The sequence below is a fragment of the Thalassophryne amazonica genome, chromosome 6 (assembly GCF_902500255.1).
Source record: "Thalassophryne amazonica chromosome 6, fThaAma1.1, whole genome shotgun sequence".
Classification (NCBI taxonomy): Eukaryota; Metazoa; Chordata; class Actinopteri; order Batrachoidiformes; family Batrachoididae; genus Thalassophryne; species Thalassophryne amazonica.
The window spans coordinates 23276068-23288628 of record NC_047108.1 but is presented as its reverse complement, the minus strand read 5'-3'; the positions used below and the strand labels follow the sequence as shown (position 1 = coordinate 23288628).

Sequence of the window (12561 nt, the reverse complement as noted above, 5' to 3'; positions counted from 1 at the left end):
GTCTCCACTCTTCAAGAGCCTCCTTCACCGCGAGGAGTTCCCGATTGCCGACGTCATAGTTCCGTTCAGCTGGGGTCAACCTGCGGGAAAAAAAGGCACAAGGATGGAGAACCTTATCAGCCTCCACGCTCGGGGACAGCACGGCTCCTATCCCTGAGTCAGAGGCGTCCACTTCAACTACATACTGGCGATCAGGATCAGGCTGCACCAGAACTGGTGCAGTCGAGAACCGGCGTTTCAACTCCTTGAACGCGGCTTCGCACCGATCCGACCAGGTGAAGGGGACTTTGGTGGAGGTCAGGGCAGTCAGGGGGCTAACTACCTGACTGTAACCTTTGATGAACCTCCTATAGAAATTCACAAACAGCCGATTCTCCAACAACCGCTGTAGGACCTGATGTACATGCTGGACATGGGTCTCAGGGTCCGGGAAGAAGATGAGTATATCGTCCAGATATACGAAGATGAACCGATGCAGGAAGTCCCGCAAGACGTCGTTTACCAAAGCTTGGAACGTCGCGGGGGCGTTGGTGAGGCCGAACGGCATGACCAGGTACTCAAAGTGACCTAACGGGGTGTTAACGCCGTCTTCCATTCGTCTCCCTCCCGGATCCGAACCAGGTGGTACGCGTTTCTAAGATCCAATTTAGTGAAAATTTGGGCTCCATGCAGGGGCGTAAACACAGAATCCAACAGGGGCAACGGGTATCGGTTGCGAACCGTGATCTCGTTCAGCCCTCTGTAATCAATGCATGGACGGAGTCCGCCGTCTTTCTTGCCCACAAAAAAGAAACCAGCACCCATCGGGGAGGTGGAGTTTCGGATCAGCCCGGCAGCTAAGGAGTCCCGGATGTAGGTCTCCATTGATTCGCGTTCCGGACGTGAGAGGTTGTACAGCCTGCTGGACGGGTACTCAGCGCCCGGGACCAAATCGATGGCACAATCATACGGTCGGTGCGGGGGAAGAGTGAGCGCCAGATCTTTGCTGAAAACGTCAGATTGGGGGGGACTTTGACCTCCTCATTAGCCGTAGTGCCGGGAGGAACCGAGGATCCTAGGCACTCCCGGTGGCAGGTTTCGCTCCACTGCGTCACAACCCCAGATGGCCAATCAATCCGGGGATTGTGCTTCACCATTCATGGAAAGCCCAAAATCACTCGGGAAGTAGATGGTGTGACGTGGAACACTATCTCCTCCCTGTGATTCCCAGACACAACCAAAGTCATTGGTTGAGTCTGATGTGTGATTAATGGAAGCAGGGTGCCGTCTAGTGCTCGCACCTGCAATGGTGCCGGCAGAGCCACCAGGGGGAGCCCTACTTCCTTTGCCCATCTGCTGTCCAGCAGATTCCCTTCCGACCCTGTGTCTAATAGTGCTGGGGCATGAAGGGTTAAATCCCCACTCAGGATTGTTACTGGGATTCGTGCAGATTTGCAGGGTTTTCCCGCGTGCGTATTATGGCCCACCCTTAGCCCAGTTTCTAAGGACGGGCGTTGTAGTTTGACCGTTTAGGGCAGTCCCTCTGCATGTGCTCACATGAGCCGCAGATAAAACACTCCCCGCGGGCCAGTCTCCTTTGTCTGATGTTTGTTTTTACTTTGGCCCTGCTCGTGTCCATAGCCTCCTCAGCAGGGGGAGCTGTAGCCACACGGAGCTCTCTGGCAGTGAAGCGTGGGGACGACGTCACTTTGTCGGAACCGGAAGGAGGAGGGACGGCTTGTGCCCGGTCACGCCCCCCGGCCTGCTCCCGACGATGCTCGTTTAAGCGGTTGTCTAAGCGTATAACTAAATCAATAAGCCCGTCAAAATCCTGCGGTTCCTCCTTAGCCAGTAGGTGCTCCTTGAGGACCGGTGACAGTCCATTTACAAAGGCCGCGCGGAGCGCAACGTTATTCCAGCCGGACCTCGCTGCCGCGATGCGGAAGTCGACTGCATACTCGGTTGCGCTACGGCGCCCCTGTCTCATCAACAGCAGCACGTTCGAAGCGGTCTCGCCTCTGTTGGGATGATCAAACACTTGTTTGAACTCCCGTACAAACCCAGTATAAGACGTTAGGAGCCGTGAATTCTGCTCCCAAAGCGCCGTAGCCCATGCGCGTGCCTCTCCTCGAAGCAAATTGATCACATAAGCCACCCGGCTAGCGTCTGATGCGTACATGACAGGGCGCTGTGAAAAGACGAGCAAACACTGCATGAGGAAGTCCGCGCACGTCTCGACACAGCCCCCGTACGGTTCCGGAGGGCTTATGTATGCTTCAGGGGACGGTGGGGGGGTTCGTTGAACGACCAGTGGAACGTCTGATACAGGCCCAGGACCAGCCAGAGGAGCGGCTTCAGCAGCGCCCTGCTCGTGCGCTTCCACCCTGGCGGTGAGAGCCTCCACCCTCCGATTAAGGAGGACATTCTGCTCGGTCACTAAGTCTAACCGAGCCGTGAAGGCGGTTAAGATCTGCTGCAGCTCACTCAACACGCCTCCTGCTGACGCCTGCGCTCCTGGTTCTTCCATTGTCCGTTCAAGCTCGGGTTGACGCCCCTCGGAGTCCATGACGATGGCCGAGAAATCCTGTTGTGAAGGTGTCGTAGCACAGACCCACAACAGGGGGCGCAAATGAACGGACAATGACTAAACCAAAAGGTAACAATTTAATGTTGTGACGCTACACAACGAAAAGACACAGAAAATATGCACAGTCAATTAGCACCAGGTGACGTGTGGCAGGCTCGAAGATAGGAGACCCCCCCGACGAGAGAGAAGCCGTACTCCACACGGCTTCCACCACCAACGGTCTGAAGAACACCGGAGCCGCCAAGTCCCGAGTCCCCAGGTGGCCTCTGTTCCCAGCTGTCGACCCTGGCACTGCTGGCAGAAAGCAAAAACAGGATGTGTGAGTGTGAGTCCGCACACTCAGTAATACACAGTCCAACACTGATGGGAGGGAGCACCTCCACCTCCAATCATACACTCAAGCAGCTCCTGTCAGTCACTTATCTGGAGGGAGTGGGAGGCGAAGACGTCGCGGTTCCCACAACACGCCACTCCGACAAAACTGTCCCACAGGAATAAACGGCTGCAAACAGAGATCAAAACGTGGATTAATCCAAATACTGCAGAGAAGGATTACCTCAGGAATGGTAGTCGATTTCTCGGCGAGGAGGTGGAGTTGCAGTCCGGCTTTTATGGTGGTGATGATGATGAACGAGTGACAGCTGGGGCAGGGGATGAATGACAGCTGTCACTTCTTCTAGGTCTGGCGCCCTCTCGTGCTTGGAGCCCGCACTCCAAGCAGGGCGCCCTCTGGTGGTGGTGGGCCAGCAGTACCTCCTCTTCAGCGGCCCACACAACAGTAAGGATTACAAAAATGTTATTGAGTGTATATATAGTCAATTGAATTCATATCACAATTTACTTCAATATTCTGAAATGCAAAAAATTAAGCCAATGCACCCTATAGGTATATCAGAATATATTACTTTTAAGCCCACTATAAATATTAAAATTACATTCATTGAACCATGTGCCCTGCCTCATGGCTACATGCATAACGTTTGAAAAAAAAAAAAATTGTGAAAATCCGTTTTGTATACAGCAAGTTATGATTGATTAAACGCACTGACACTTCATTGCGCCTGTGAAATAGATGACACTGAGCGGAGCGGGTGCCCCTTCCAAGATGGCTGCCCTACGGCTCGCCAGCACCAGTAGGAAGCAGCGGTCAATGCGGGGTCTACTCTTATATATGCCTATGGTTTCTGCCACTAGTCTTCTGTGTTTTGGCCCGACGCGTCATTCCTATTGGACAACGCAAAGGCTCAGAAAGTTGTATTGGCTTGAACTTTGTCTACGTCAGCCTGCCGACAAGTGGCAATGCGCGCTCCCGTCAGCATCTAAAAAGCAACGCGTCTCATTGAAAATAATGCTTTTTAGACTGTTTTTTGACGCGTCTGACGTATTCAGTGTGAAAGGCCCATTAATATAGTGAACAAATAAAAAACTAGCTGTCATAGGCTAGCCCACTTACCAGAAATGCAGACAGCGCCAGGTTTATCTCCTCCACTCAGGGTGCAAACTTCATCAATCGGCCCTGAAGCAGCAGGTGGACGTTTTGGAAAAAAAAAAATCTAAAACCGAGGCCTGTTTTCTTTTCATTTTTTCGGGTAATAGTCACCATCGATACTTCCAGCATTCTTCTTGTTTGTGTGCGGCTTTTGCGCTGATTAGCTGGTAGCCCCGCCCCATCTCTCTATAAGGCAATTAAAACTCTTATCTAGCAGAGCGAGCGGGGGTGGGACATACGGTGCACTCTGCAGTGATAGACGCCTGATGGCTGTCTTTTAAAGGGAGAAAATAAAATTACAGTCAATAAGCGCTTATTTTATTTACACCGTCACCTTCCCCAGGGCAATTTGAAGTGGGTAGATGGAAATTCCCGGTCATTTTAGCTGAGTAGACGGCGTCTACCTGCGTTCCACATAGACTACACCACTGCCTAAACCCCAGAAACCACTCTGCTGTCATTTTGGCCATTTTGAGTGAAGACAAAATAAAATGTTTAACGCAGCGTTTTGCCTCATCATTGTTTATATATTGTTTTGACATAATGGGCCCTATCAGTCAACAGCACATTTATTTATTTCATTCCTTCATTCATGTCATTTCATTCATTGCCAACTTACATAAACATTTTTTCATGAACAAAGAGGAACAGAAGTAAGATAAATCTTGTATTCTCTGCTCCTTATAACAAAATGAAAAATTAAAAAAGAAATCCCTTTGTTTCCTCAATTGCAACCCAAACACTGTCTCCTCATCAAGTTATCGAGCATTGATAAATATCAACAGTAGGGATGTGAATCGTACAACAACTCACGATTCATTTAGGTTCCGATTCTTAGGGTGACGATTCGATTCAGAATCAATTTTTGATTCAAAGAGCTCTGAGAAATAGTTATATTACTTAAAAAATGTTTATGTTTAAGAAAATGCAGCTTTACAACATTAATCAAGTGATTCTAGATGTAAATTTGCTTATCTGTTTTGCTCGTTCGGAGTTGGCTGGCAGTTTAGCAAAGTGCTGGTCAGTAGTCGGCAGATACCACTGCTCCCCTCTTTTAGCTCCGGGTGATGACGTAGCATGTGGGCTTGCGGATTTGAAATGTTTCCGAAGTACTTTCATTTTGCAGATTTTGCACACTGCATAAGTCATGTCAAGCTCCTTCTTATGCAGCAAATAATAAATCCAAAATGCACCCAAACATTTGCCTTCAGCAAAGACGCTGGCTGAATTAGCTCTTCGTCCGCCATGCTAAGCTGCAGCCACTGAACTGTGCAGGTCACAAGTGAAGCACGCCGGACCCACCCCCCCTTGCGGGGACACTGTAGTACGGAATCCGTTGCCTGACAAACAGTACACGCAGCGAGTGAGCAAGAAAATGTTTAATAAAATGCTTTTTAAAAATCGATTCTTGGACATTTTGGATCGATTCAGAATCGTAATGAATAAGAATCGCGATTCGAATGTAAATCGATTTTTTTCCGACACACCTAATCAAGAGTAACATGACTGTCTTTTATTTCAGCAGTTCCATTCATTTTTCTTCTGTTTTCTGTATTCTCTCATGATTTTGTCTTTATACATTTTTCAAATTTATAAACATTTGTACAACATTTATATTCTTCATTCATTGTATTCCAAAGCTTAACTCCATCATGCTCCTTCACACATAACATGAAGTTGGGTGAAAGAAGCAGAAACCAGACAAACAAGAGCGAAAAAAAAAAAAAAAAAAACAGTTTTGGCAAACAGCAAAAAATTCCACCTGCTGTCAGGAGGGACAAACAGCTGGACAGGCGTGAACGATCCTGATGCGATGGTTTCATGCACGCGCACAAGCATGCATGAACAGTGCGAGGACATACATCATGATCAGATAGCAGCAGCGAGTACATACTGGACATATTATTTATGTTGTGCAGAAATCAACGGAAATGTGAAAGCACAAAATAATGTGAGTGCACAGAACATTACAAGAATAATGTACTGTTTAAATGTAAGACAATCATGTTAGTGGCCGTGATTGTGATCATAATGTAAAAAAAAAAAACACACACAAACCCCCCCCCCCCCCACAACCGCACTTTTTAATATTTAATTCCTGTTTTAAGGAGCGGACAATACAAGAATTATCCTCCTGGATGTAAATGTGGAGTTACTGAACTGACATGGATGACTTTTTGTTCTTTTATTTTTTACATGAATGACATGATGCGCGCATATCATGATCACATGAGCTGGCTCCATGGGACCCTCTGTCCAGCGCGCACTGAAGCACTGCTGACCGCGTTGCAGAGGTGATATTGATTACATGTGAGGAGACCCCCCCGCTGCACGAGCCTCGCAGTGGCGTCTTGTTAGATGATATTCTGCATGGCACCATATGTGTTTCCCAGCTGTGCGTAGCGATGATGCAGCGGTCAGGTGCAGCTTTGACTGACTCTCGTCGCCGTGCACGCTGACACATGGTTGGGGCGATCCAGTTTGTTTTTATTTTTCCTCATGTCGTCATTGTTTGGACACACATTCAGCACTGTGCCTTGCACATGGGTGATCTGAACGCATGTGACAATATGTGTCCCCAGGTTTGCGTTGCGCTGATGGCACGGTCAGCTGCAATGTGGAGCAGCGCAAGATACAGGACCACAGCGCTGACCATGACCAGTGGTCAGGCCCTCCCTGCATGATTTTAAATGTCATCCAAAGTATGACATGATGACATGTCAATCACGGTCCCTTGACAAACATATAACTGTAGTGCGTGTGTGCACGGTGTGTGACCATGTCAATCAATACATGATCGACATGTGACACACCCACCTTCCCATTGCAGCAATGCGCTCACATAGATGGGCTCATGGCTCCTGCCTGTGGGGCAGTTAAGCTGGCCACACTGATATTTCTGTGAGACTGTCAGTCAGGCTGTGACATGACGGACGGACCGTGGGGACGTTGCGATTACGTGTCACGTGACGTGCCTGTCTGATCAGCTGGTGCTGTGACACGCAGGTGGGCTAGGTTCTTATTTGCATCTCTGTTGTGGTGGTGTGGGTTTGTGATATGTCATGGTGTTCCACAGCTGTCAGCTGTGCCATTATGGACATGACAGCTATCCAGCTGTGTGCGCTTTGCTGACCACGATCACACTGCACTGCAGCCACCATTTGCAACCTCAGTCGCACCTCAACTATAGGCTCGTGATGTGGCGTGGGGTGGGGGGGGGGGGTTTGACACACTCACACGCCATCTGTGTTGGGGGGGGCATGGCACACACTTGTATGCCATTTGTGTGTGGGGGGGCACTGCACACTCACATGCAATTTTTGGGGGTGGTGGGGCACATGCACACTTGCATGCCATTTGTGGATGTGGGGGGGGATTTTGTGCGGCTGTGCACGCTCATTTTCTTCCACTCGTTTAATCTAAATAAAATTCAAAGTCTAAAAGTAAAACAATAATTAAACTTTTTGAGATTATGGGATTTTTTAAACTTCTACCAATCTATAGTGCAGTGGTGTGTGTGTGTGTGTGTGTGTGTGTGCACGCGTTACACATACAGCCAGACAAACAGGGTTTTGTTTCTCTTTCTCACACTGTGCTGTGAGACTATGACCTCAGTGGCTATCACTAGCTCTCTCTCTGTCTCTCTCTCTCTCTCTCTCACACACACACACACACACACACACACACACACACACACACACACACACACACACACACACACAGTAGTTTAGACTCTAGGTGCAACTTGCAGTGGTAAACCTCAAAGCAGAAACACACAGCAAACATGAACACACACTGACACACACTAAAGTCAACACCACAACTAAATTTGAACACAAATGCTTCCAGTTATCAGACACATCTGCTGGCAAAGCTGTGTTCAGACAAACACGTGTGTATTTATTGGTGTGGCTGGCACATGTTGGGTTTGCCTGACTCATGCTGCGGCTGCCTTTGGGGCATCCTGTAGTTCACGCTGCGTTCATGTGGAGTTAGGAAACGTCTAAATCCACGGTGACCGTTTCGAGCAACAACCTGAGTCAGTTTACAGGTTTAAACATGTTTGACAAAGAGACAGAGGAGATAAATTGTGTGTGTGTGTGTGTGTGTGTGTGTGTGTGTGTGTGTGTGTGTGTGTGTGTGTGTGTGTGTGTGTGTGTGTGTGTGTGTGTGTGTGTGTGTGTGTGTGTGTGTGTGTGTGTGTGTGTACACGCGCCTGTGTGTGTGTGTGCATGTGTGTTGTCAGGTTTCAGTTTTGTCCCAGAGTCTGTAGATTCAGGCTCTTGTTGAATTTCGTGCACGTCATGCTGTCACTGAAGCCTGACTGTGACCTTTGGTGACCTCATAATGCAACATGTGAACATGACTGCATAATTCATGTCTTCACTGTAGGAACGCGTCAAGACATTTTGTAATTCTGGAAATTGGATTTGCAGTGTTGTGTTAACTTGATGTAATGTCTCTAGTGAAGATTTTACATGTAGACAAACAGAATAATTGTATCTGACATGAAACCAGCCTGTCTGATTTCATCTCTCATGTTAAACAGATGTTTCTTTTCTTTTAGGCTCCTGATCCCGTCCCGTTCAAAAAGCCCAAACAGGAGGACTACCCGCTGCAGCCCCTGCTGGCTGACAAACACAAGCACCACGACTGGCTCCCGTCTCTGTCCGTCTCCAATAAGGTAAGTGTGGCCATGCTGAAGGTGATGATGGTGATGATGATGATGGTGATGATGATGATGATGGTGATAATGATGATGATGGCGATGATGATGATAATGGTGATGATGATGGTGATGATGATTGTGATGGTGATAATGGTGATGGTGGTGATGATGGTGATGATGGTGGTGATGGCGATGGTGATGGCGATAATGGTGATTATGATGATAATGGCGATGATGGTAATGGTGATGATGATGATGATGATGATGATAATGGTGATGATGGTGGTGATGGTGATGATGATGGTGGTGATGGTGATGATGATGATCGTGATGATGATGATAATGGCAATGATGATGGTGATGGTGGTGATGATGATGGTGATCAGTCAATCAATTTTTTTATATAGCGCCAAATCACAACAAACAGTTGCCCCAAGGCGCTTTATATTGTAAGGCAAGGCCATACAATAATGATGTAAAACCCCAACGGTCAAAACGACCCCCTGTGAGCAAGCACTTGGCTACAGTGGGAAGGAAAAACTCCCTTTTAACAGGAAGAAACCTCCAGCAGAACCAGGCTCAGGGAGGGGCAGTCTTCTGCTGGGACTGGTTGGGGCTGAGGGAGAGAACCAGGAAAAAGACATGCTGTGGAGGGGAGCAGAGATCGATCACTAATGATTAAATGCAGAGTGGTGCATACAGAGCAAAAAGAGAAAGAAACAGTGCATCATGGGAACCCCCCAGCAGTCTACGTCTATAGCAGCATAACTAAGGGATGGTTCAGGGTCACCTGATCCAGCCCTAACTATAAGCTTTAGCAAAAAGGAAAGTTTTAAGCCTAATCTTAAAAGTAGAGAGGGTGTCTGTCTCCCTGATCTGAATTGGGAGCTGGTTCCACAGGAGAGGAGCCTGAAAGCTGAAGGCTCTGCCTCCCATTCTACTCTTACAAACCCTAGGAACTACAAGTAAGCCTGCAGTCTGAGAGCGAAGCGCTCTATTGGGGTGATATGGTACTACGAGGTCCCTAAGATAAGATGGGACCTGATTATTCAAAACCTTATAAGTAAGAAGAAGAATTTTAAATTCTATTCTAGAATTAACAGGAAGCCAATGAAGAGAGGCCAATATGGGTGAGATATGCTCTCTCCTTCTAGTCCCCGTCAGTACTGTAGCTGCAGCATTTTGAATTAACTGAAGGCTTTTTAGGGAACTTTTAGGACAACCTGATAATAATGAATTACAATAGTCCAGCCTAGAGGAAATAAATGCATGAATTAGTTTTTCAGCATCACTCTGAGACAAGACCTTTCTGATTTTAGAGATATTGCGTAAATGCAAAAAAGCAGTCCTACATATTTGTTTAATATGCGCTTTGAATGACATATCCTGATCAAAAATGACTCCAAGATTTCTCACAGTATTACTAGGGTAATGCCATCCAGAGTAAGGATCTGGTTAGACACCATGTTTCTAAGATTTGTGGGGCCAAGTACAATAACTTCAGTTTTATCTGAGTTTAAAAGCAGGAAATTAGAGGTCATCCATGTCTTTATGTCTGTAAGACAATCCTGCAGTTTAGCTAATTGGTGTGTATCCTCTGGCTTCATGGATAGATAAAGCTGGGTATCATCTGCGTAACAATGAAAATTTAAGCAATACCGTCTAATAATACTGCCCAAGGGAAGCATGTATAAAGTGAATAAAATTGGTCCTAGCACAGAACCTTGTGGAACTCCATAATTAACTTTAGTCTGTGAAGAAGATTCCCCATTTACATGAACAAACTGTAATCTATTAGACAAATATGATTCAAACCACCGCAGCGCAATGCCTTTAATACCTATGACATGCTCTAATCTCTGTAATAAAATTTTATGGTCAACAGTATCAAAAGCAGCACTGAGGTCCAACAGAACAAGCACAGAGATAAGTCCACTGTCCGAAGCCATAAGAAGATCATTTGTAACCTTCACTAATGCTGTTTCTGTACTATGATGAATTCTAAAACCTGACTGAAACTCTTCAAATAGACCATTCCTCTGCAGGTGATCAGTTAGCTGTTTTACAACTACCCTCTCAAGAATCTTTGAGAGAAAAGGAAGGTTGGAGATTGGCCTATAATTAGCTAAGATAGCTGGGTCAAGTGATGGCTTTTTAAGTAATGGTTTAATTACTGCCACCTTAAAGGCCTGTGGTACATAACCAACTAACAAAGATAGATTGATCATATTTAAGATTGAAGCATTAAATAATGGTAGGACTTCCTTGAGCAGCCTGGCAGGAATGGGGTCTAATAAGCATGTTGATGGTTTGGATGAAGTAACTAATGAAAATAACTCAGACAGAACAATCGGAGAGAAAGAGTCTAACCAAATACCGGCATCACTGAAAGCAGCCAAAGATAACGATACGTCTTTGGGATGGTTATGAGTAATTTTTTCTCTAATAGTTAAAATTTTGTTAGCAAAGAAAGTCATGAAGTCATTACTAGTTAAAGTTAATGGAATACTCAGCTCAATAGAGCTCTGACTCTTTGTCAGCCTGGCTACAGTGCTGAAAAGAAACATGGGGTTGTTCTTATTTTCTTCAATTAGTGATGAGTAGAAAGATGTCCTAGCTTTACGGAGGGCTTTTTTATAGAGCAACAGACTCTTTTTCCAGGCTAAGTGAAGATCTTCTAAATTAGTGAGACGCCATTTCCTCTCCAGCTTATGGGTTATCTGCTTTAAGCTACGAGTTTGTGAGTTATACCACGGAGTCAGGCACTTCTGATTTAAAGCTCTCTTTTTTAGAGGAGCTACAGCATCCAAAGTTGTCTTCAATGAGGATGTAAAACTATTGACGAGATACTCTATCTCACTTACAGAGTTTAGGTAGCTACTCTGCACTGTGTTGGTATATGGCATTAGAGAACATAAAGAAGGAATCATATCCTTAAACCTAGTTACAGCGCTTTCTGAAAGACTTCTAGTGTAATGAAACTTATTCCCCACTGCTGGGTAGTCCATCAGAGTAAATGTAAATGTTATTAAGAAATGATCAGACAGAAGGGAGTTTTCAGGGAATACTGTTAAGTCTTCTATTTCCATACCATAAGTCAGAACAAGATCTAAGATATGATTAAAGTGGTGGGTGGACTCATTTACTTTTTGAGCAAAGCCAATAGAGTCTAATAATAGATTAAATGCAGTATTGAGGCTGTCATTCTCAGCATCTGTGTGGATGTTAAAATCGCTCACTATAATTATCTTATCTGAGCTAAGCACTAAGTCAGACAAATGGTTTGAAAATTCACAGAGAAACTCACAGTAACGACCAGGTGGACGATAGATAATAACAAATAAAACTGGTTTTTGGGACTTCCAATTTGGATGGACAAGACTAAGAGTCAAGCTTTCAAATGAATTAAAGCTCTGTCTGGGTTTTTGATTAATTAATAAGCTGGAATGGAAGATTGCTGTTAATCCTCCGCCCCGGCCCGTGCTACGAGCATTCTGACAGTTAGTGTGACTCGGGGGTGTTGACTCATTTAAACTAACATATTCATCCTGCTGTAACCAGGTTTCTGTAAGGCAGAATAAATCAATATGTTGATCAATTATTATATCATTTACCAACAGGGACTTAGAAGAGAGAGACCTAATGTTTAATAGACCACATTTAACTGTTTTAGTCTGTGGTGCAGTTGAAGGTGCTATATTACTTTTTCTTTTTGAATTTTTATGCTTAAATAGATTGATGATGATGATGATAATGGCGATGATAATGGTGATGATGGTGGTGATGTTGATGATGATGCGATGGTGATGATGATGATGATAATGGTGATGATGATGA

The 12561-nt window shown here is 45.7% G+C and overlaps 1 protein-coding gene across 2 annotated transcripts in view; it reads left to right on the top strand.

Moving 5' to 3' along the window:
* skia (v-ski avian sarcoma viral oncogene homolog a) overlaps nt 1–12561 on the top strand; it is a 271182-nt gene that overhangs the window by 223789 nt on the left and 34832 nt on the right. For both annotated transcript variants that reach the window (XM_034171894.1, XM_034171893.1), the window contains exon 2: nt 8623–8739. In XM_034171894.1, coding sequence (XP_034027785.1) covers nt 8623–8739 — 117 coding nt within the window. The remainder of the gene's footprint in view (nt 1–8622; nt 8740–12561) is intronic.